We start from the raw sequence: 22,498 nt of genomic DNA on the forward strand, positions 1-22,498 counted from the left end.
TTCCCTAGTTGCTGCAGTCAACAAAGCCGCACCGATAGCTTCTAGCCCGACACTCGTACCTCCTGCTCTTGGAAAAGCATATGAGCCACCTTCCCCTCCTATTATCCCTCCTCCATTACTTCCTAATCCCCCTTTGCTTCAAGCACCTACATCCAATCCGGTTGGGGTTCCATATTTCTATCCTTAGCCTTACTATGCACCGTACCAACCACCTATGTCAGGAGGTGGATATGGACCCCCTTATCAACGCAATCGATGTGGTGGTTTCCGAGATGGACATGGAGGTGCAAGCAAAGGTACCAACTTTCAAAGACCCATCATGTGTTACAGATGTGGAGAGTACGGCCACGACCAAGATGACTATACAAAACCATTTGGGAGACCCTCTTGTACACAGTGCAACACAACCGACCACTACACTAGAGATTGTCCCAATGGAAGAGTGGAACCAGCATCTCAAGTCAATATGGTTGACGTAGTAGTGGCGGGGGAGGGCAACAAACCCCATTTGATCGGTGCAATGTTGGGAGCTGTGACAAGGTCACAAACAAAAGGTGTCAAGTGTACGGACAACTCGTACGGACAACTCAAAGTCAGCACTGGAGGCCTCATCCCCAACTAGTACCACAAATCCCCTCCCTCCAAGGTACATAGTATGCCCCAGAATATACCACCCTTGTTTTTTCCTAATAGTGGATCAGAAACAATTCCGAAAAGGGCACGCGACCATCAAGGCATGTCACTAGCTCTAAGAGTGCCTCACCTTCAATCTATGCCTTTAAGGTACCAGGAGGTGGTTAAGAGCGTCACCAAAGATCTTCAATCCAGTTATGAGGATGAAGGCAGCACCCCTCAGCTTCCTTCCCACAAATCCAGAATAGTGAGGTTTGCAACGGAGGTGACAACAAAGCAGGGAGACTGAGACACAAGCAGGCCCATCACTTTCTCCCCAAGAAGCACTCTCAACAAAGGGAAGGAGATGGGGGTGAGACCTAGTAGTGCCCAAGAAAAGGGAAAGCGGGTGATGGAAGAGACACCACAGGAGACAAGTACTCAAAATTTAGAGTTCCATCCTCGCCCTAGCGTGAGCTTCGACCCTCGGCCAGAAGCTCAGAGGATGAGGTCACAAAAGGCTACTGCTAGTGCCTAGTCCTATTCTTTGATTGACAATCTTATGGATTTCAGGCCCAATATCACCCTACGACAACTTTGTCTGTTGTCTCCATAGATCAAGCATTAGACCAATACCAAGAGGTCGACATAAGGGATCTGTTCACAAGGTGGGCCCACACCAGAGACAATACTGGTTCAGAATGGGCTCACTGCTCTACCCACGCTGCCCTCACATGTGAACAAAGTCCCAAGCTCACAGTTGAAATTAATGGGGTGGAGTTGAGGGATGTCTTTCTAGGTGGCGGAGCAGCCGTGATCATCATGCTGAAAGGTACGCTCCAACAACTGGGTTTGAAGTTGACAAGTGACGTTCATTTTCAAGTGTGCATGGCTGATCAACGCATAGTGAAGCCTATGGGAGTAGTCAAAGGTGTCCACATGAAGATTGGTGGAGTGACTTTCCTGTCCAACTTTGTTGTCCTGGATATGCCAAAAATGAACAAACGTATCCTCTACTTCTTCGTAGACCATGGTTGCGGTCAGCAAAGGCCATTCAATATTGGTCAACTAATGAAGTTCGGTTTCCCTTGCGATCTACATCTCTAGTTATAGATATGGTCACAGGAAAGGCACAAAACCTCCCAATAGAACTAGAGGAAGAAGATTTTGAAGAACAAGCGGGAGTCGAAGAGGAGCATTGAGCTCTTTGACACTTGCCCATTGGAGGTGACCAGGATGGGCGAGAGGAGACATAGGCGGCGGAGAAATACAAGAGCTTGACCTACTTGTTGGATCAAGCCGATCTAGAAGAGGAAGAAGCTATCATCTTGGATTGGATGGGAGCCCTGGGCTCCGTAGCAGTGAACATGGTGGAGTTATGCCAGTAAGAGGATTCTAAAGAACATATTGGTACTTCAAGTAGGAAGCATGTGCACAGGATCTACCTAAACTAGTTTATGGAAGGATGCCTTTTGGTCTTTGCAATAGTCCCCACATGCATCAGAGCATGGTGACTAGAAGTACTCGACAAGGTGGTGATGAGGTCAGAAGTATGCCTCGAAGACATGGTGACACGGTAATGGAGACACAGGGCACGAATAACTCACGCCAAACCAGGAACAAAGATGGCACTGCAACAGACACGACGATAGAGCTAAGGACAATGATGATATTGCAGCGGACGCTGATGGTACAGCAGAAGATATTGATGACATTGCAAAAAACACTGCTGGTAAGGAGGATGTTCATGGTACTCCAGAATACATTGATGGTACTGCAAAGTACACCGATGGTACTACAAAGTACAATGATGGTGCTACATAGCACAATGATGGTATTGCAAAGGACAGTAGTAGTAGTGGAGAGGACACTGATGGTAGTTTAGAAGACATTGGCATAGACTTGTCTGATCTTGAGAAGAATCACCACCAAGAGCTTGATGTTTTTGGGAGACAAATGGTGCTCACTTGGTATGCAGATGATGACATGGCTCAGCTTACTCTACTTGACCTTCATTTATCCGAGGCAGATCGTCCCTCCACTGAAGATCTTCTAGGAACCACTTACAAGGTGGAAGGCTTACCTTATAGAGAATGCTCAAATAGGCACCGAGGCATCTAAGGAACATAACAAATGCGCCTCTACATCTCAACCAATGCAAGAGAAAGCAACAGTTGCTTTTCCATCATCTTGGTTGCGAGAAGTGGAGGGGGACTTTCCCCTTGAGGATACTCCCGCACATGCAGGATTGGGAACAAGTGAGATGAGGCAAGTACCTCCACATCCCCAAGCATGCTTCGGGTTTATCAAGCATGGAATTGACGGTACCTCAACATCAGAACTGAGGACCAACCTCAGAATTTGAAGGTAGCTAATTGGGTTTGGGAACATCATTATCTTCTAGCCACAGTAACTGATTATTTCCAAGAATATGTGGATGTCTTTGCCTAGTTGTACAAGGATCTGAAGGGGTGCTAGCTGAGTTCATGGAGCACCGCATCGACTTATACCCTAATGCAGACCCAGTAATTAGAGGTCCATACCACATGAATCCTAACTATGGCAAGATAGTCCAAGCTGATATACAAAAAATGGAGCAATCAGGGTTGATCTACCCAGTAAATTACTCCGATTGGGTCAACGGAATTGTCATTGTGCCCAAAAGATAGACCGGCAAACTCCGGGTACGTATTGACTATAGGAGTTTGAATGATGCAACACGACGTGATAGGTTTCCTCTTCCCTTCACCGATAGAGTGTTGGAGACGGTGGCCGGTCATGCTCTATACTCATTCATGGACGGATATAGCGGGTACAACCAAGTTCAAGTCAGAGAACAAGATCAGTCGAAGATCACATTTGTCACTCAATGGGGGACGTACACCTACTGAATGATGACCTTTGGATTATGTAATGCACCCACAACATTTCAACGACTTGTCACTAAACTCTTCCAAGAGAATATTGGCAAGTTTCTTGAGGTCTTTTTAGATGACTTTTTTGTTTTTAATGGTAAAGCTGCCTCCCATCTTGATCTGGCTATACAAAATGATCATCTACATTGAATCCTGACAAGTGCTTCTTTCTTGCACTGAGAGGTGTTCTCCTTGGTCATATTGTTTCTACCGACGCCGCTACGGTAGAGGTGATAATCTCATTGCTGATCCCTCCTACATGTGGGCTATTACAAGAGGTTCATACGTTTCTATGCGGACATCGTTGTGGCATTGATAGAACTTCTCCATCAGGACCGATCTTTTGTTTGGTCCAAACCTCAACAACTAGCATTCGATAAATCTGAAGGCCCGCCTGGTGAAGGACCCAATTCTAAGACAACCAAATTGGGATATCATTTTTCATGTTCATATGGATGCTAGTGGATGGGCCATTGGTGCTCAAAGCAACAGATGGAGTCATAACAGAAGAAGACATGGGAAGTGGTTTGAAAAGCTAGCTAATGGGAAAGCTCCAGACACACAAGGGCTAGTAGCAGAGATGTTAACATGGGGAGGAAAGAAAACAAACAAAGTGCAGTACCGCAAAAGAGGCTATGGTAAAGATTGGAAAAGCTTGAAGTCCCTCAAGAACTCAGAGAAGCCACGTACCAACTCTATGAGAAGGTTCTAGTTGAGTTAGCACAGCTGCTAGTAGATGGATCATGCTTCAAGAGGAAAATTGTAATAATGAGTGACATAGGGTTAAACAAGGCTGCCCCCTATCACCGACACTATTCGGTCTTTTTATCGATGAATTGGAAGAGTGGATGAGAATACATAGCAAAGAAGGTTTGCAAATTGCAGGATACGCTTTGTTAATGCTTATATATGCAGATGATGTGGTATTCTTCGCAAAGAACAAGGAGAGCCTACAAGCACATCTAGATGCACTGAGAGAGTTTTGCAAACACTCAAGAATGCAGGTTAATATAAACAAGTCAAAGGTGATGGTCATTGGGACACGTAACAACAGGTGGTGGTCACATTTGGAGGGGAGCCCCTGGAAATAGTCAACTCATAATAATATTTAGGGCTGGATTTCACCAACAACTACAAATGGAATGCATGCGTGGAAAGGAGGATTTTGAGAGGTTTAAAAGCTCTATATAGCTTCCAAAATAAATGCTAGGCACCTGGGCTATCTAGGATTCACTTGGAAAGAATAGAAACTTTACATAAACGCTTCCTAATAGGGGAGTTAGGGGTTAAGGCACAGACACCCTACCCCATTCTGCTGGCTGAAACAGGTATGATACATCTAGAAGGGGAACCATTGTGTCAATTCATGGCATACCTCAACCAAGTTGAGAAGATGAATGACAGCAGGATACCACACAAAGCGATGGAAGCTACACAACTCACGGGTTGGCACAGAGAGGGGATGAAGTGGATGGAATCATGGGGCATAGCTACTGCTGATATACCAGAAGATGCATGTGAAATAAGAGAGATTGTGACGCAGAAAATGGTACAAAAACTATGGCAAAACCCAGGGACAAAAATGCAGTTTTATAAACAATAAATTAAATCAAAGAGCAGTTATCGAATGCAGACGTACCTTGGAGAAGACATATCAATATTAACAGACATCTGATTTGCAAAATCAGAACTAGTTCACATGATCTCAAGGTAGAGAGGGGTAGATGGGCAAGACCCAGGATCTCCAGAGAGAAAAGAATCTGCAAAATCTGCCCCGCAGGCGAAGTAGAAATGAGCAGCATGTACTCCTCAGATGTAGAGCATACGCACACATCAGAGAAGGCTATGGGGAAAGCAAAGACCTAAAGAATCTGCTGGAGCAGCCAGTCAAAAAGCTAGGAAGCTACTTGGCAAAGATGTTAGAATATCGCAACAAGGGGTACTGGGTCTAGCTCACAAGCTAGCCCAACAAATCTCAGATGAGGACTTGTCACATGTCTCAAGTCCTGTAGATTCTTCGGATCATAAGGACTTCGATTATCTGCCTTCCAGGGGAACTCAAACCCTTTCTTGATCCGAAGCTCAAACTCTCCAAGGGCACTCAGGGTTGTATTTAAACCCTTTCTTGATCCGAAGCTCAAACTCTCCACAGTGTTGTTTGCTGATGAGATTGGACGAGTGTCCTTGACCGAATTCGACATGGTGGTGCTTCCCCCTGTGGATGTCCAGTTGTGTACTTCCTTCATCCAATCATATGACTTTGACACGGACACCTTTGGCTTTTTAGGTTCGAGGCATCTGTTTACTCCCAGTCTGGTGTCTACCTACCTCCGTCTTCTGACTCTCCCTTTTCAGCCACCTTACAAAGAGTCTCAAGTATTCACCTTTCTCTCGCAATGTAAAACTCAGCAATGGGGATATGATTGTAAAAAAGTCATCGAGGGGAATAGCAAAGAAGTTGTCTTGGCTAGGTATTTCTTTACACATTCTACTCTGCACCAGGACACCTTCATTACAAAAGCCATCCATCCTACACTCAATTCCCTGCTCTCCATCACTCCATAGGGCTTTGCCTCTCTTTTCTATTCCACCTTTCGCAACACTATCCGCAAGCGCAGGGGGGCACACATGCACTTGTGGGCCTTACCTCACAATCCCCCCTCCGTAGTGGCAGGTCGCCTTCCTTCATCTTCAGTTTCCTCTCCAATGCGTGCTTGTACCCCCTCTGCAGTTTCCACTCCTGCCGTACCAGCCTCTTCTCCACTTTTGACACGGAAAGCCTCTCAGAGAGCCACTTCCAAAGCAGCATCCACAAAAGATGCCACCAGACCAAGATCACCAAGGCAGGATATACAGCATAGCTCATCCGAAGATGTGGCAGCAGCTCTGCCTATGGTCACACCACCTCTTGCATGTCAAGACAAGTGGTGCCCCACAATTCAGTGGATGTGAATATTCTTCCTATAGTCACCTTAGGTTTTGACCACTGGGTATAATCACATTGGGTTCCACGGGCTTCTTACAGGTGCACACACCAGCCATCCAAGAGGTGACATCCATCGTTCCCGGCATATGTCTGCCTGATTCTCTACCAGTGACAAAATGGGCTGCTCACATCTCGTTCCACAGGTGTTCTACTCAAGACCACATCACATGCTGCTCTACATGGCGTCACATCTCGTTTTCCAAGATACTCTCTCTGTCTTGGACAGCAGGTTCCATAGGCTCCTTGGAGGAGGAGACATCAGGCCTACATGGAGTGGCATCAGGTATGCAGGGGCTGACTTCTGGCGTTGCTTCTTCTATGCCCACTACTCTCTCACATATTCCATTATCACCACATGTGTCCAAGATCACGCTGGCCTCACAGGCGTCCCCCTTGGGTTAGATTTGAACCTGGCTTTGAGTATTGATTCTACTATCACTCAGGTGATTCCTAATAATTCTCATGAGGATATTCACATTTCTCTTCGGCAGCCCTCCCTACACACTCCTTGCCGGCGACATGGGAACACACCAGGGGCAGACCTTCCGGAGTCTCCGCCCTAAAGCAAGGTATTTGAAGGTGCGGGAAATTGCCTATGTCAGCTGATTGTCCACCTCTGCATTAAAATGACATGTTGGCACAGTACATAGCTGCCTCCTAGGCCAATCCTTCTCCAATGTGGCCCTTATCGAGAGGCAGAATGAAGACTATAGGAAATTCTTATCCTTCCTTCACAAGAAACGCTATCCTATCTGCTTGGAAGAGGAGGACGTAGATCATATATTCACCATCCCTTTACAGGAATATCTAGCAGCGAACCGGCGGGCTTCCAGGGCACCCACTTGTTACATAAAACTTTGATCATCTGGCCCCAATGGAAAGTTTGAAGACCATAGAGGAACGAGCTATGCCGGCCATATTTGACGAATTGGGAGATGTGATTAATATGGCGGACTGCCTGAATTTTAGTGACAGATATGCTCGGGCGAAGTGATCCATGCATCTAGTGCAGCAAATATTGGATGGCACCTTCATCCAATTGGGAGCAGCACTCTTTGATTCCACTGGCTATACACATAAGATGCCCTCCTAGAAACAACACTTGAAGCTGGAATGTGAAAAAGCACAGGCAGCTCAGCAAAAGGCCTAGGAGGTGACGCTTTAGGAGAAGGAAGAAGGCTGGAAAAAAACAGCAAGAGGCTGCTTTACATGAGCAGGACATAGCATGGACTGTTCAGCGGGCTGCACTTGAGGATCAGCGCCACATTCAGAAACAAGAGTGGGAGGTAAAAATGGCAGCCCTAAGAAGCCAATATGCAACTGAGGAGACCAAATCCCAGCATGAGTTAACTCAGCTGGAAAACTCCCTAAATTCTACGATGTTTGGAAAGGAAAAAGCAGAACTAAGGGTGGCTGAATTAGAAGATCAACCTGCAACAAAGGAAAAATCGGCACTAAGGGTGGCTGAATTAGAACATCAACTTGCAGCCAAGGACGATGAGATCATGCAGCTTCGTGAGCAGCATGCCACGCTCTCACATCCCTCCTTACAGACCAGGCATGACCACTACTACAGGGCATACCACCGCTTTAAGGCAAAGTACGAGAACCTCCCCAATGTAATGGATACAATAGAAGAGAAGGAGAATGCCGAGGTCACTCACATGTGATATCTGGGACACACATGTTTTTTTATTTTGGTCCAGCAATGTATATATCATGATGTTAGTCTTTCATGATGTTCTCTTCCATGGTTGCATTGTTATTTACTCTACTAAATCTCAGGCCAGGAGAGAGTGTGGAGAGATAGAGGCTTGAACTAAAAGCTCGCACGTTGCAGCTTTGTGTCCACTATGGGGATAGACCTATGTACTTTAGCAAATATGGCCGCCTCTTGTGACTTGTGGCTTGTGAATAGTGACTTGTGTACTTCGGCCAACTTGGTCACTCTCTTGTCATTTTCTATTTCCCAGCGTATGTAGTTGTTCACGAATCTGGCGTACATGATGATTGTTTCTCCTTGTGTTCATTCTCTGAGCTTCTCTTCCTGATGTGACCATCACCTTGCATAGTGCACTCATACAGCGCGATTCACTGCATTACAGCCTATGACACCAGTACATCCCTGCACAGTGCACTCATACAGCGTGATCCAATGCATTAGAGCTTACAACACCTGTATGCCCTTTGTGGTTCTCACACTAGTGGCCTTTGGCCTCCAGCAACACCTCCAAAGTTAGGCATTCTTCCCCGACAAAAAAAGATCATGCACCTCACAGAATAGAGCGTCAGCCTGTATGAACTCAATTTATTAATGTGTCAATCTGGTTCGGTCATCTTGCTCTTTGCTCAATTCCCATACAATGAATGACCCCCCCCTACTCGCCTCCCAAGAGTGTTCCCTCATCATCATCAAACTGTATCACCTTTTGCAAATACCAGGTTGTTAGGATAGGAGGAGCACTGCCGGTTTTACATTATCTAACTAGAGGTAACTGATTTGCTTCCTGTGTTGCAGTTTCATGTCTGAATGTGGAACAAGGACTTAGTGGAGGCTTGTGGATATTCTGTATACCACTGTGTAGGAAAACATAGGATCATTCTACATGTTATATGGACTTATATATGTGTGCATCTCCATGTCGTCTTGCAAAGTATGCAAAAGAAACCAAGGTAGTGAACAATATCCAGACTGATTATCAAACGAGAGATCCTTAAATCAGTCACATTAAAGGACCCCTTCAACTTATCAGATAATATTCCTGGGCTCAACCGGACAGAGATCTTGTTTTCAATGAAGGTCAATGGGGGAACGCTTATCAGCCCATGATTTCTATAGTCCAAAGAAAATGATGAAAAGTGTGCAGGGTTGACTCATGTAGACTATGCATTTTAAGGCATTCTAAATTTGGATACAGAAGAAAAAATATTTAACTGTCTCTATAGATGAAAAACGGAAGAGTACCTTTATAGGAATATTTGAAACCATGGTGCACAGCACTTCCATCCATGCATGCAGAACTTCATAGATCTGATTTAAATTGATCATGCGTAATGTCATCGGCAACAGCCAAACTGCCATCTGGTTCATGTCCACAGCATCAGATCGATTAGGAGTTTATTTCCAATTCTGAGGTCGTGTGTATGCACATTACCTTTTCCCTTAAGCAAATAACTGAGTATTTCATTAGGACCTTACATCTTTCGGTACATCTTGATCTTGCATTATCAAAGCAAAAGCTTTCCCTGCTAAAACCTGGATACAAAACATAGTCAAGTTTCTAAATGTGTAACTCATTGAAGAGAAATTCAGGAGTGTATTTGAACATATGTATGATCCAACTTAACTATGCTATTCTTAGCCAATCCTTGTGATGATGTAACAGAAATCAGTAAAATAGTGGAAACACTGTTAGAGAGATTCAATTTGTCAAAAGCAGTCATCCATTTTGTTGAGGTGCAGCTTCAACAAGGCTATCAATAAGCCTCTCTTGTGCTAGGGTATGTCTTAAGTCATAGGTTTCACACCTTGTTAGCCAAGCATTCAGCATTCCAATTAGTGTTGCCTGCTGCTGGTGCTGTGCAAGAGGTGGAGTAGAGCTACTGCTGCCTGAACCGTCCAATGGTCCATCGACATACTCCCATTTGTCTTGAAGTACAAGAATGGTCTCCATTCGGTATTTCCATGTGCCGTAATTGGAGTTGTCTAGCTTAGCAGATGCCTCCAAATTGAGGTTGCTAGTCGTAGACATGGCGCAAGAAAAGTACTCAAAGTGTTGTGAAAATCATTGTCTAAATCAACTGCAAAACACTGACTGTGGCAAGTGAAAGGAATAGCCAAGAGGCTTTACAAGGCTGAAATAAAGTGCACAATGCCGAAAAATAGCCGAATAGGCTTTACAATGATGGCATGTGTGTGTGAAATCAAATCATGTGCTATCTGCCCACCACTGATCAATCGGCAATGCCTATGAACACTTTGAAGTCTGTTCACTAAACTGATGAACGTCAGGTTTCAGGTAATGTAATGATGTGAAACCATATCATAGTTGCCAGGGAACGCCGTTCCACAGCTATGGAATGTTGGAATGGCGTTCTCTTCACTCAGCTTGAAGAGAATGTCTGTGGAACGTCTGGCCTCTGGAACGGCTATGGAATGTTCCATATCCCTTGTGGAACGTCTAGGGAACGTTCCCTAAGCCGTTCCCTTCATGCAGGTAAAGATTTGCGGCAAATTATCTAATCCTAATCTAATCGGCGTGATTCGCTGCTCTGTGTGTTCCCTGCTTGCAGTCGACCTCCATGCTTTGCGTGTTCGCCGCTTGCAAGCTTGCTTCGACCTGTAAGGCTGCATGCAACGCCTAGCCTATGCCTAGCAGCTTGCTAACGCTATAGCCTATCAAGCTACGCTACCATCGCGTAGCCTACGCTACAGCCTATGCTATAGCTGGCCTACGCACAGCTAGCCTACTGCATGCAAGCGTTCCAACACACACAGGCGACGGCACAAGACAGACAGCAGCCAGCTACACTAACGCCCATCTTCCGACTGCATACATAGGTGAAGGCTACACAAAAGAAGAGTTCTAGCTTGTCGCTAGAGGCTGGGCCTTGGCAGCTACACTAGCTTCTACGAACTGTTGACAATAGACTGTTGTGCACTAGTTTGAATTCTCATGCTTCCTCCACGCCTTGATGCCCAATCCCCTTGGTGGAAGGAAGTGGACCTTCTAAATCCCGAGGAGGTGCTTGCAGGAGGTTCACGAAAATGGACATGCCGCTATTGTGGCCAGCCAAAGACTGGCAGTTCAGTGAGAGTGAAAGCTCACTTGTTAGGAGAGCAGAATAAAGGCATTAGCATATGTCCTTCAGTGCCAGAATATGTTCTTTTATGCTTAAAAGCATTGGCAAATGCATCTAAGCATGGTGCTCGAGCTTTTATGCCTGTTGGAAGTGCAGTGTCTACAAGTATTCCAGTCTCAGCAATGCCTTCTATTTCAGTTGCCACTTCCAGTCTTGGGAAGGGCAAGAAACAAGCTTCCTTAGCTGCCACTTGGCACCCTGGCAGGAAGGCAGAGGTAGATGATGCAGTGGGGCGTTTTTTTTATAGTGGTGACATTGCCTTGAATCAAGCCCGCAATCCTTATTTTGTGGATATGGTGAGGGCTATTGCAGCTTTTGGTCCCTCTTACACACCGCCATCTTATGAAGCCTTGAGAACCAAGATTTTAGAAGGAGAGAAGCACAGCATAGAGCGGGCTTTGAAGCTTGTTAAAGAGGAATGGAAGACATTTGGTGCTACCTTGATGGGTGATGGATGGAGTGATACACATAGTCGATCTATTCAGGGCATAGTTGCATATTGCAAGGGTAAGTCATGCTTCTTGAAGTCCATTGATAACTCAGAGGGCGGAAGACAGCAGAGAGGTTGGATGATTTGTGGAGTGAATCTATTAATGAGGTGGGGGCTGATTATGTCATTCAATTCATAGCAGACGGGGAGAATTCCAACAGGGCAGCAGGTCACATTTTGGAGGCACGTTATCCTAAGCTCACTTTTAGTGCTTGCATGGCACATTGCTTGAATAACTTGCTGAAGGACATAGGGAAGCTTGCTTGGGTTCATCCAATAATTGATTTTGCAAAGGATATTATTGGTTTTATCACACGACACCACTACATTCTTGCAGTGTATCGTAAGCTTGCCTCCAAAGACCTCTTGAAGTATTCAGAGACACGTTTTGCATACAACTTCATCATGTTGGAGCGTCTTCTAGAGGTAAAAAATGCTCTAAGGAAGCTTGTTGTGTGTAATGAATGGGAGGCGTGGAAGGAATCAAAGAGTGCAAATGCCTTGGAATGCAAGTCTTTATGCTTATCTGATGCCTATTGGGAGGATGTCAATCATATGGTGAAAATAGTAAAGCCCATCATCCTTTTGATGAGGCTTATGGATAGTGATGAGCCATGCATTGGCAAATTTTATGAGGGGATGGACAAAATGATTGAAAATGTAAAGGAGGTGGTGACTAATCCTGATAGGAAGCAAGAATTAGTAGACTTGGCAGTGGAGCGGTGGAACTCCTATCATTCACCCTTGCATGCTGCAGCTTATGTCTTGGAACCTGAATTTCAAGGTAACAAGCAAGAGTCGGATAAGGAGGTGATGCGAGGATGGGAGAAGATACTGAAGCAAATGGTACCAGATGCACAAGAGCGAAGGCAAGTAAAGGATGAGTTGGCTTTTTATAGGAAGAAATATGGAATGTGTGGCTTTGAGGATGCACAAAGGGACAGGTATATTGTGGGGTCTGCTCTATGGTGGGAGGATTATGGGGCTGATACACCTTTGTTGCAAAACTTGGCTATCCACATTTTGAGTCACGGAGCAAGTTCCTCTCCTTGTGAGCGCTTGTGGAGTAGCTTTGGGCACATTGCATCAAAGAAGAGGAACAGACTTGGGACACAAAAGGCAAGTGACCTTGTGTTTGTGCATGCAAACTTACGTTTGCTTCAGAAGATGAATGCTGGGTACAGCCGTGAGGAATTCATTGGATGGCAGGAGAAGAATGGTAAGGCAACATGCCAGCAAATCGTTCCTGTGGTGGGTGCATCCATGGATGATGTTGGAGATGACCAAGAAGATGGAGATCAACCAGATGATGGAGATGATGAAGAGGAGGAAGAGGGCAGCAACCACAATGCTGCAGATTTAGATTGATCATTGATGTTGACAGTGTTGAGTGGATCATGCATGTAGCAGCTAGTTTTTTAAGTTCTAGGAGCCTCAGTAGTAGGAGGTGTCACTCTCCTTTTCTTGTATCCAGATTCAGGATTCCAAGACTCAAGATAAATCTCATATGTTTATGCCTTGTCTCTGATGGAATTTGCTTTTGTATGCCATTGGCAAGCTATAATGATTAATCTAGATTCTATTATCAATGATTATTCGTGAACTATGTCCTGAGTCTTGAGTCCTTAAGGCTTACTCCAAAAGCAATTGCAATGTTTGTTCACGTTCCCTAGGATTTGGGCGTTCCCGTTCCCCAGGGGGTCGACATTCCGTTGCCGTTCACGTTCCCTAGTAACTATGAACCATATGTGAGCGGAAGGACTGACTCCGAGTAGGAACTAGTCGAGAATTTGGGCATGGCTTAGATTGGCAACTTGGAGAAATTCAAAGTGTCTCCTATATGGTGATCTAGTCTACTCTGTACCAGTACATATCCTTTGGCAACAAATGGCCGAAGTAGGTCCTCTTTCCACTCATGGATGTCATGACTAGTATATGATCAATGTGATGCGAAGATATATGGCCCCATGTTGGAAAATCATTGTTTTCTTTTGGCTTTCTATTCATGGAGGGATTGCAATGAACCTATAGAGTCCAGGTTTGGATCAGCCCCTACTTGCCCTTTTTGCCTTTTTAATGAGGAGTCCATTCAACATTGTTTATGGGATTGTAGATAGGCGGATGTGCACATTTTCCGAGCAAAAAACTATGAGCAGAAAAATCCGAGCGATAATGTTTGACACCAACCATGCTAGTATATTTCTCAAAGGAATATACAATTCTTTCTTAATTTCTCATTTATGAAACCATGTACTTACTTATTTATCATTATAACCCTCATTTTAAACAAATAGTAAACACTTTAGAAACTCCTAATCTCCCTCCCTACAATACTCTCTTTTGAGAATTATGGTAATTGAATCGATTTAAAAGGGTTTCCCTTAGCTTTAGCAATCCCATATTTGAAGTATTGAGAAGCTCTCATGTAACAATGTATACCATATTCCTTGGATGAGTAGGAAAAGGATATTGAAAATCTCATGATTGAAGCCATTTTATCGATCATAAATTAATCTCTAATACATTATTAAATATGGGAAGGCAAGCGAGGTGTTTTCAAAATATTCCCAATTCTCCAAACCTAAGTACTTTTAAGGAAATGCGGTCCCTACTGAACTCCTTCCTACCATAATATGAATTAGGAAAAAGTTGTAACTCTCATATACATCTTGAAATTTCCAATTTATATATTCTTTACCTATAAGAATTATAATTTTAAGCCTACCATTGCATAGATAATGAAATTTTGAATATTTTTCCTTTTTACAGCTCCTCAATCTGAGCCAAGGAGCAAAAGTTATGACCCATTCTTTGTAGGCTCTCCAAGGGTATTCCGCCGGCGGAATAGTGTTGGGGCAAGCTCTTCAAACCATATTCCTCTAGCAAAATACACTCATAGGGTCTATTAAAAAGATGTTATATATTTTTCTTAGCTCATCCTGAGGAGCTGCAAATAGTATATTTGCTCAAAATTTCACGATCTAACCAATGGTGAAAGGAAAGAAAGGATATTTGAAAGTCATAAAATAAGTCACCATTTGGACATTATATATGTATATTATATAAAGGTATATTTATATCTATCTCTACTCATCAATATTTCAGATTTACATACATATTCCTTGAAATAATTTGGAATTTTTTGCTCCCCAAAAATGACTTAAGCCTACCTTTTGTCCGCTCGTCGCTCGGGGGTTTTCGCTCGGAAAATGGAAACCCCCTAGATAGGCGAGGTTAATCTGGAAGGGGATTGCTAGACTCTTTAATATTTTTTATCCCTCCCCCTTCTTTATGACTGGGGCTCAATGACCTGGCTCTCTCTTTCAAGGCCTCAGATCTTTTATGATCAGGCATGAATCTTCTTGGTCTCTTTCCATTCGACGACACTTAGTTGAGTCATGCTCGCTAGGATGATGCTCCCCACTCTCCTTATAGGCATGCAAATACATCAATGGGAGAGATCTTAGTGAGCATTTTAGTGTGGCATATTTGGAGATCCACATGCACAGAAGCTCTTGTAACGCCCATGTCCACCCTTCTCACACATTGGCTAGTATATTTGGACAGACATTGTTCACACTTTGATGGCATTTAGATGCGCATGCAATGGTCTTCCAAGGCCGCCTCTGCCAAAAGGACTATTTTCTTCAGTGAGTGGAGTGGCTCCCTTTTTCTCGGAGTTTAGCACAGGTTTAAGGTGGCATTTCCAACCTCAACCTTGGTGCTTTGCTACATCTTCTTGATGAGCAAGTTGCTTTTATTTTTCATGCTACGCATGATGTATTTCTGCCATGAGAATTGCTCTTGGGGTTTTTTTCATATTTAATAGAAGCCTTTTCATTCAATTAAAAAACAAAGGAGTTTTCTGGTTACGTGCTCAAGATGTAATTTCGCTAAGGAGCTCGAAGGCACAACATTTGGGATTGCCCGCTGGCACAAGAGGTTTGGAGGAGAGCTTTGAGGTTGCTCTTTGCTAGGAACCAGGACGAGATGGTGGTGACCTGGGGAGTAGTGGCTTGGTTTACAAACAGACGATCTACTTATGGTTACGAGGACATTCATGGGAGCTTGTCCTTTAGATTGGTAGGGTAGGAGTTGACCTTCGTCCATACTTAGGACTTCACAGAAACAGTGTGGACACCTGGCATTGTCCTAGATGGGAGTTGATAGCGAACATCATTACCTGGTACATATGGACAGCTAGGTGCATGCAGGCCATAGAGCATCAAACTAAATCAGCCTTGGAGACATTGACTAGCATTTTCCTAGATATTATTTTTACTCTCAAAGGCAGATGGGATAGACTCCAAGGAGATTCGAACCGTGCTAGCCGCAAGAGGGAGGCTTTTATATATATGGGAGCCAAGCCCTTTCCATCATTTCACAGATGGTGGTACAATATGATATCATAAACCACTAGAATGGCTACTTATTCAGCCCTTTGTACAAGGTAATCCCCCATAGAGCGGTCAGCCAGGGGAACATCCTTGTATTATAATTTTGACCCTTCATTCCGGATCCCGGAGTTGTTCTTTCCTTGGTGTCCATGTCACTGAGGGTTTTATTAATAGAATGTTATTTTCTCTAGGGGGGGGAACAAAGTGTTTTATAAGCATGACCGAACCATGTATCCGTAAGAGGAGTACTCATGAAATATCTAAACCAAGTCATGGTCATGGAAGAATATGTGCCAAACATCAAGCTTGTAATAAAATGATGACAACAAGGTTGTCTTATAGACAAGAGCATGTACAAGGCTGATGTATGTGTGTAAGAACCAATGCCAAAGAATAGTCAACAAATGTAACTTTCCATGGGTAGCATGTATATGCAAATGTGCAACTTCCCTAAATCTGAGGAAGATCACTCTGCTAAGTGTCACAGATCGTTGATGTGAACAGCCAAGAGTCTAAGATGGTGTGAGATGTATGAGCGTGAACACCAATGTTAGAACCGAATAACGTTTGAGGAAACTAATCAAGTGATTCAGGCAAAGGTTCACTTAAATTGGTGGAGTTCAATCTACTCTATGGCTGTGCTCGTCTATAGGTAGACTACACATCGATGCGTAAACTGCAGCAAAAGATTTTTACTCTATTCGTTTTATATGCTGGGTGGCTGCAATGAATCACGAGGTGGTTCCGATGAAGAGGATTAAATGATTTGAACTGTGAAAAAGTCACAATCGAGATCTAATGTGCTCAACACATAGAGCATGATTTGTTGATCAATCTTTTTTTTTCAATAAACAACTTTTATTAAGTATGAAAGCACGTGCCTCGAGTAAAAGCTCAAGGGAGAAGTACATCATACAAGGCATGGGAAAACAAACACCCTGGTAGGGCAAAATCAACCTCATGTAAGAGAGCTAAGAAAATTCCAAGGTTGAGGCTGAAAGTGCCACCTCAACCCTGCGGAGGACTCTAAGAAGAGCGGGAAGCCACTCCACTCCTTGCGGAAAATAGTTCTCCTAGCGGAGACTGCCAGGAAGAAACATACATGCTCCCCTAAATGGCCACCAAGGGGTGTACATTATCTGTCTAAATATTGGTGAATGTGTATGTAGGGTGGACCTTGGAACCATCCAAGGCCTCTGTGCATCTGCATCTCCAAAAAAACCGCGATGATATGCTCGCTAGAATATCCCATGAAGTGTCTTGAACGCGGACCTCCACTGGATCACTGCAACTCCTTCATGAATAAAAAGCTAGTCTCTTCCAAAAGGGTTTCTACACGCAAAAATCTGAAAATTATTCCAATGAGGAGCTTTGGTGAGCTTCCAACCTCCAAGGCTAAGCTGAAACTTTTTGGTAGTACTAACCGTGTAGCGAAAGAAGAGAAGGCTCTTCTCTCGATGTCCTACATCAAATCCATTCTCCCTTCTCGAGCACCCACTGCAAATACTTTATGGGGGGCACATCATATGGGTTAGGGTCCGAATACCATTCAAAAGCCAAAAAACACTGCTCCACAACCTACAACCATGACAGGCTGAAATGCATATGCATAAATATATCATCCGTAGATGTGGACAACTTGCCCGCGCAATGAACATCAAAGACCAAGGCATTCCCGTCTGATCCTCTCGGTCTTATAACCTAAATTGGGATCCCTGATCTCATAAACGCCCCAAGCCGAGTAGATCAAAGTAAAGCCTGCCACCTGCAAGAACCCAATCCAAGGGTATGGCTGCACCAATCTGCTGAATTCTTCCTGCACTTCCTCTGAGGTGACTTACCAATTAGAATCTACATCTGGAAGGTCTTCTGCCTCCTTCCAAGAACCAAAGAGAAAGCGGGACCTCTCTCCCATCTAGACCGTTGCATATAATGAGAAGTACCAAGCGGCCTACCATGGCCCATCAATCTCTTTCCAAGAGGACGAGGGAACTTTCCAGGCAATGTTACTGATTTGGGTTTCTCATATGCAGCACGCGGTGCCTTCTCCCTCACTTGTGGAAGCAGACCTCTCTAGTATTAGTGATTTTTATCACTCTATTGCAAATACCAATAGCCATTAGACTTTCAGATGAGGGATTGTCCTTCAACAGTAGTCAGCATCCCTACAGAGGGAAGAGCAGAAGCGGACTGCAAATGCTCCGGTTCACAAGCGCGGTTCACAAGCGCCTTGCTACAGCAGCAAGGGCTCAAGGCCTCACGAGCAGGTTCTTTTGGATCAAAGAGCGAAGTATGCCTTTCATGTACGAGAGTCATTTTGGACTCTGTTAGAGAAGAGTCAATAAATATTGTTCTCTACCCTTGTGCTGAGACAGAGTAGAGAAAGTGTTTCTCAGCTACTTGACTCTGACAGGGTTTACAGTCAGATCATGATGCCCTCTTAAGAACACATTGCTTCTAATTTCTATGCCTCCCTTCTTTTTGCAAATCCTAAAACACCTACTAGAGATGATGCCAGCTGGACATAGAGTTTGGCAGGCTATTCTAGCATTGCTGAAACCAAATATGAGAGTCTTACTTGATCATCTTTTACAATACTAAAATTTAGGACTGCAGTTCTTGCTCTTTCACAAGGGCAAGCGTCCTTGCTCATATAGGTTGACACCCTCGTTCTTTATATCCTATGACCTGTCTCCCTTGAGGCCTTGTTGTCAGACCACTGCAGAGGTGAGTAGGAAATGTGCTAGGACTGCCTTTACACAAATGATTCGGATTGCTTTAATTACACCTTTTATAGGCACTTTATTGGAGTTTGAGTTGGATTTCTTGTGATCCAAAAATTTCCTTTGCTACTAGTAGTTGGTGCCTTCCCCTAGTTATCAGATATATATGTACCACACTTGGCAAGGCTATGCTCAACCTTTCACGTCAATAAATTTAAGGATCACTTTCTTTTTACCTTCATTCTTGTGGATTAGGCTTTACATGCAACCTATATATACATGGGATCATCCACGCATCTGAAAAACCAAAGCATAGAAGAGTATCCTCCAAGAAACCCCAATCTACTCGTTCACAAGCCTTCCCGAAACCTATCCCTTGGCCACTCTATATAGCCCACTCCGAAGCCCTCCAAAAGGGAAAAATGTTAAAAAAAATTCTTCAGCCATGCACAAAAGCATGTTTGCGTATCACAAATAAGATCTGGGAGAAAAGGCTGCAATGGCAAATTAATAGCTTTTGGCCAGGATCTTACAGAAAGTGCCCAAAGTGCCTAAGAGTGATTGGTTTCCATCAGCCAACCAAATTTCCGTACTCGTCCTTTGGGATAAGATGAATGAGACCCTTTGCGAGTAAATTAGGCATAGCACCAGAGTCCCAAACGCCTTACAACGTAGGGCTGATGTAACATGGTCCACAATCATCATATGCCAGAGACTGCTAATTCATATAACAACTTCAACAACCTACAAACTTGTAGCTGTTACATTAGATGTCTGTTTGGAGAAGAGACCTGAAGTGACTGCCCAAGTCTCAAACTCTAAAAGAGCTGGCCAGAAAGGTTCACGGCTGTGGCAAGTGTGGCAAGAGAGAGCAAAATCAGATGATGAAGATCAGGGGCAGACAGGCAGGGGAGATGACCAGAAATGCCCAGAGAGTTCCAAGCTCACAGCAGAAGCTCTTTCGCAGTACAACCTAATAAGTTCCCTCCCTGTAGTTTAGCAAGCAGTTCAAGTGGATGGAGATGGCTTGGAGACTTTAAATAGAGAGATGATAAACGTTCATCATTCCACTTGAGAAATTATGCTTGGAAGCTATATGGTATGGCCTGCCCTGCAATGCTATATTTACTCCTACACCCATGTTTCTTTGCAAATAAACAAAGATGCAAATACACAAGTATGAAAGATCCTCAGCTGACATATGTTAGACCCTGATGGCTGCTTCAATGACAGGAATTACCTGCATGCCAACACTCCCTTACATTGGACATTGTTTATAATTCTGAAGCAATAATGCAGCTAAAAGCATACAAGCAGTACCTGCACATGAGGGTTAAAGTGTTCAAGGCACAGTGCGAGGGCTGGGAAAAGTGCATCATAGGCAGCTGCTCCATAATCATGAAAAATCGTTGGAAGCTTTTCAAAAGCACAACTTTGTTGTAACTGTGGAGAGAATGAACATAGAAGGTAAGGCGACTCTTAATGTTAAATATGCAAGGCATGGGAATCCGAAGCTGATTAATGATAAATAAAGGAGGACTGAGCATGACTCTTAATCTCAAATATGATAATCATATACAGGAGGGATCATAGCTAACCTGATGAGCATTAGTGGAGAGAAATAACTGAGCACGTTCAAGGTCACTCAAGTTCTCGTCAACAGTCAAGCGCTCAATCTCCTCTCGGGTTAAGCCAGAATCCTTACGATGCTGTCATCTCATTATAGAAGAAAGGTAATGAGTACAAAGACTGTGAGAGCCTGAGAAAAACTCTTCTGAAATGACAGTTTCTCAAGCATCCTCATGACGTTGCTACTGCCATAGATATCATAGCTGTTGTCTGTATTCCCTCACGCATGACTAATGATACAGCCCACCTTCTCAAAATGCAAACCTAGCTACTGCCTTTGGCCCAGTTTGTCTCGCCCCCGTGTAACACCTAAGTCACAATGCTACAACAGCAATATCAATCCTTGCAACTAAACGCGTGGCAAAGGGCAGACAGCGACAGTCAATGTGGCATTTGTCGTTTATAGTTCTTACAATGCACGTATATTGTGCGAACCTTAGCTACCTCACCTCTTCTTTCAAATCCTCGTATGTGCCAACCTCCATAAGTCCCATACTCTTTTCGAAATGAGATTAGCAAGTTCACCCTAGTTCCATGTATTTTGAATCCATTTCTAGTATCTTCAATTGAGCATCTGCAGAAAACTGCAAGAATTAATCAAGAATTATACGAGATAGATTTTTGTTTTGGGAACGTTGCCTATGCATATTTCAAAATAGAAGCTTAATGCTTCTCGTCCAAGCATAAAAGGTTTGTAAATTTCCGTATGTGAGCGGCTACAGGAAACCGTATGGAGCCAAAATTTATGAAAACTTCCAAAATACGAAAGAAAACGACTCTAATGTTTCCATATGTACACTTATGGAGGCTTGTACAGAAACAAGGCGAGACAACGAGCCAAATGTTGACCGTTTATGCAGGACTATAACGGACTTTTGGGGGCGATAGAGCTGCAATGGCAGCAACCGATCAAGATTGATTTGAGTGAGTAGGCTGGGCATACTATATGTTGGCGACTACAAATAAAGTTCCAAAGAACTCGAGAGCCTTGATCCGTTTCGTTATTACAATTGTATGATGGGTGCCTTGGCAAACGATCTCACTGGGAAAGAACAAATTTCCAAACTGTCCCAAGTCTAACTGCAAGGAACAGAGTATACTTCTGCAAGAACCGAAGGATCATGGCCAAGTTTGTGAATGCGGGGAGCAAACAGTGCTTCTGCCTGTTACAAATTAATAGGAAGAGAAGACGGAAGTTGGCAATCGATCCACGTTTTGAATTCATATTGCATGCTCCATCACATCCGTCACAAAAAAGGCTTTTAATCCGATGTAATAAAAGATTTTCTCAATTCTAATACCCAAAATTATCAACAAAATCTACAACCATCTCTAAGTACACGAAACAAGGTGAATGATAATAAATCATTCATAAGGCCCGCCCAAAAATCTAAAATACCTAAAAAGAAGACAAATAAGAGGGTGGAGAGATGATGAATTGAGAGAGAGAGAGTATTAAAGTCTTCGGAAGATCGATGGGTCTATGAGACTGATAGAAAACTAATACATCAAGCAGAAAGGGTGGAGCTACTAAATGAGCATCATCACCCATGCTAAATGCTAAGTGCTAAGTAGTACATAGTCATATCCTCACTAACGGCATCATCATCATCATCAGCTCTAGTCTATGCAATGCAGCCCCCAAAGGGTATATGTGTGTCAGGGAGGTACTGATGAGTAGCCAATGATGGACAACTGGCGACTATCTGTGGGTGATGCCCGTTTCGATCTCCTGGCAATGACTTTGCTCTTGACCAGGGCTATCCTAACCCCTGTGAGCCGTGCCCCCCCATGCCTAAACAACGATGATTTGTATATAGCAACAAGTAGATAAAATAAATCATGATTTCCTGAAAATCAAAAATGTCAATTTTTCACTTCTT

At 43.8% G+C, this 22,498-nt stretch overlaps 2 protein-coding genes across 2 annotated transcripts in view; one reads left to right on the top strand and one right to left on the bottom strand.

The window, feature by feature from the left end:
* LOC147901561 (uncharacterized) overlaps positions 1-21,693 on the bottom strand; it is a 257,427-nt gene extending 235,734 nt beyond the window's left edge. Inside the window, exons 1-7 of the mRNA XM_087375079.1 lie at positions 21,610-21,693; positions 21,559-21,573; positions 21,065-21,189; positions 20,585-20,695; positions 20,307-20,429; positions 9,713-9,769; positions 9,479-9,595 (exon numbers count right to left, since the gene is read on the bottom strand). Coding sequence (XP_087231205.1) covers positions 9,479-9,595; positions 9,713-9,769; positions 20,307-20,429; positions 20,585-20,695; positions 21,065-21,109 — 453 coding nt within the window. The 5' untranslated portion in view covers positions 21,110-21,189; positions 21,559-21,573; positions 21,610-21,693. The remainder of the gene's footprint in view (positions 1-9,478; positions 9,596-9,712; positions 9,770-20,306; positions 20,430-20,584; positions 20,696-21,064; positions 21,190-21,558; positions 21,574-21,609) is intronic.
* On the top strand, positions 12,491-13,234 carry LOC147901562 (uncharacterized). Its single transcript, XM_087375119.1, has one exon. The coding sequence runs from the start codon at positions 12,506-12,508 to the stop codon at positions 13,232-13,234; it is 729 nt and encodes a 242-aa protein (XP_087231245.1). The 5' UTR covers positions 12,491-12,505.
* Positions 21,694-22,498: the final 805 nt, after the last annotated feature.

Source organism: Dipteris shenzhenensis, chromosome 5, assembly GCF_047967505.1.
Source record: "Dipteris shenzhenensis isolate YYH24624 ecotype China chromosome 5, Dip_SZ_1.0, whole genome shotgun sequence".
Classification (NCBI taxonomy): Eukaryota; Viridiplantae; Streptophyta; class Polypodiopsida; order Gleicheniales; family Dipteridaceae; genus Dipteris; species Dipteris shenzhenensis.

Bases quoted from the DNA above. Each gene is read 5' to 3' on its own strand.
- LOC147901562 (XM_087375119.1), top strand. From the start codon at position 12,506: ATGGACAAAATGATTGAAAATGTAAAGGAGGTGGTGACTAATCCTGAT.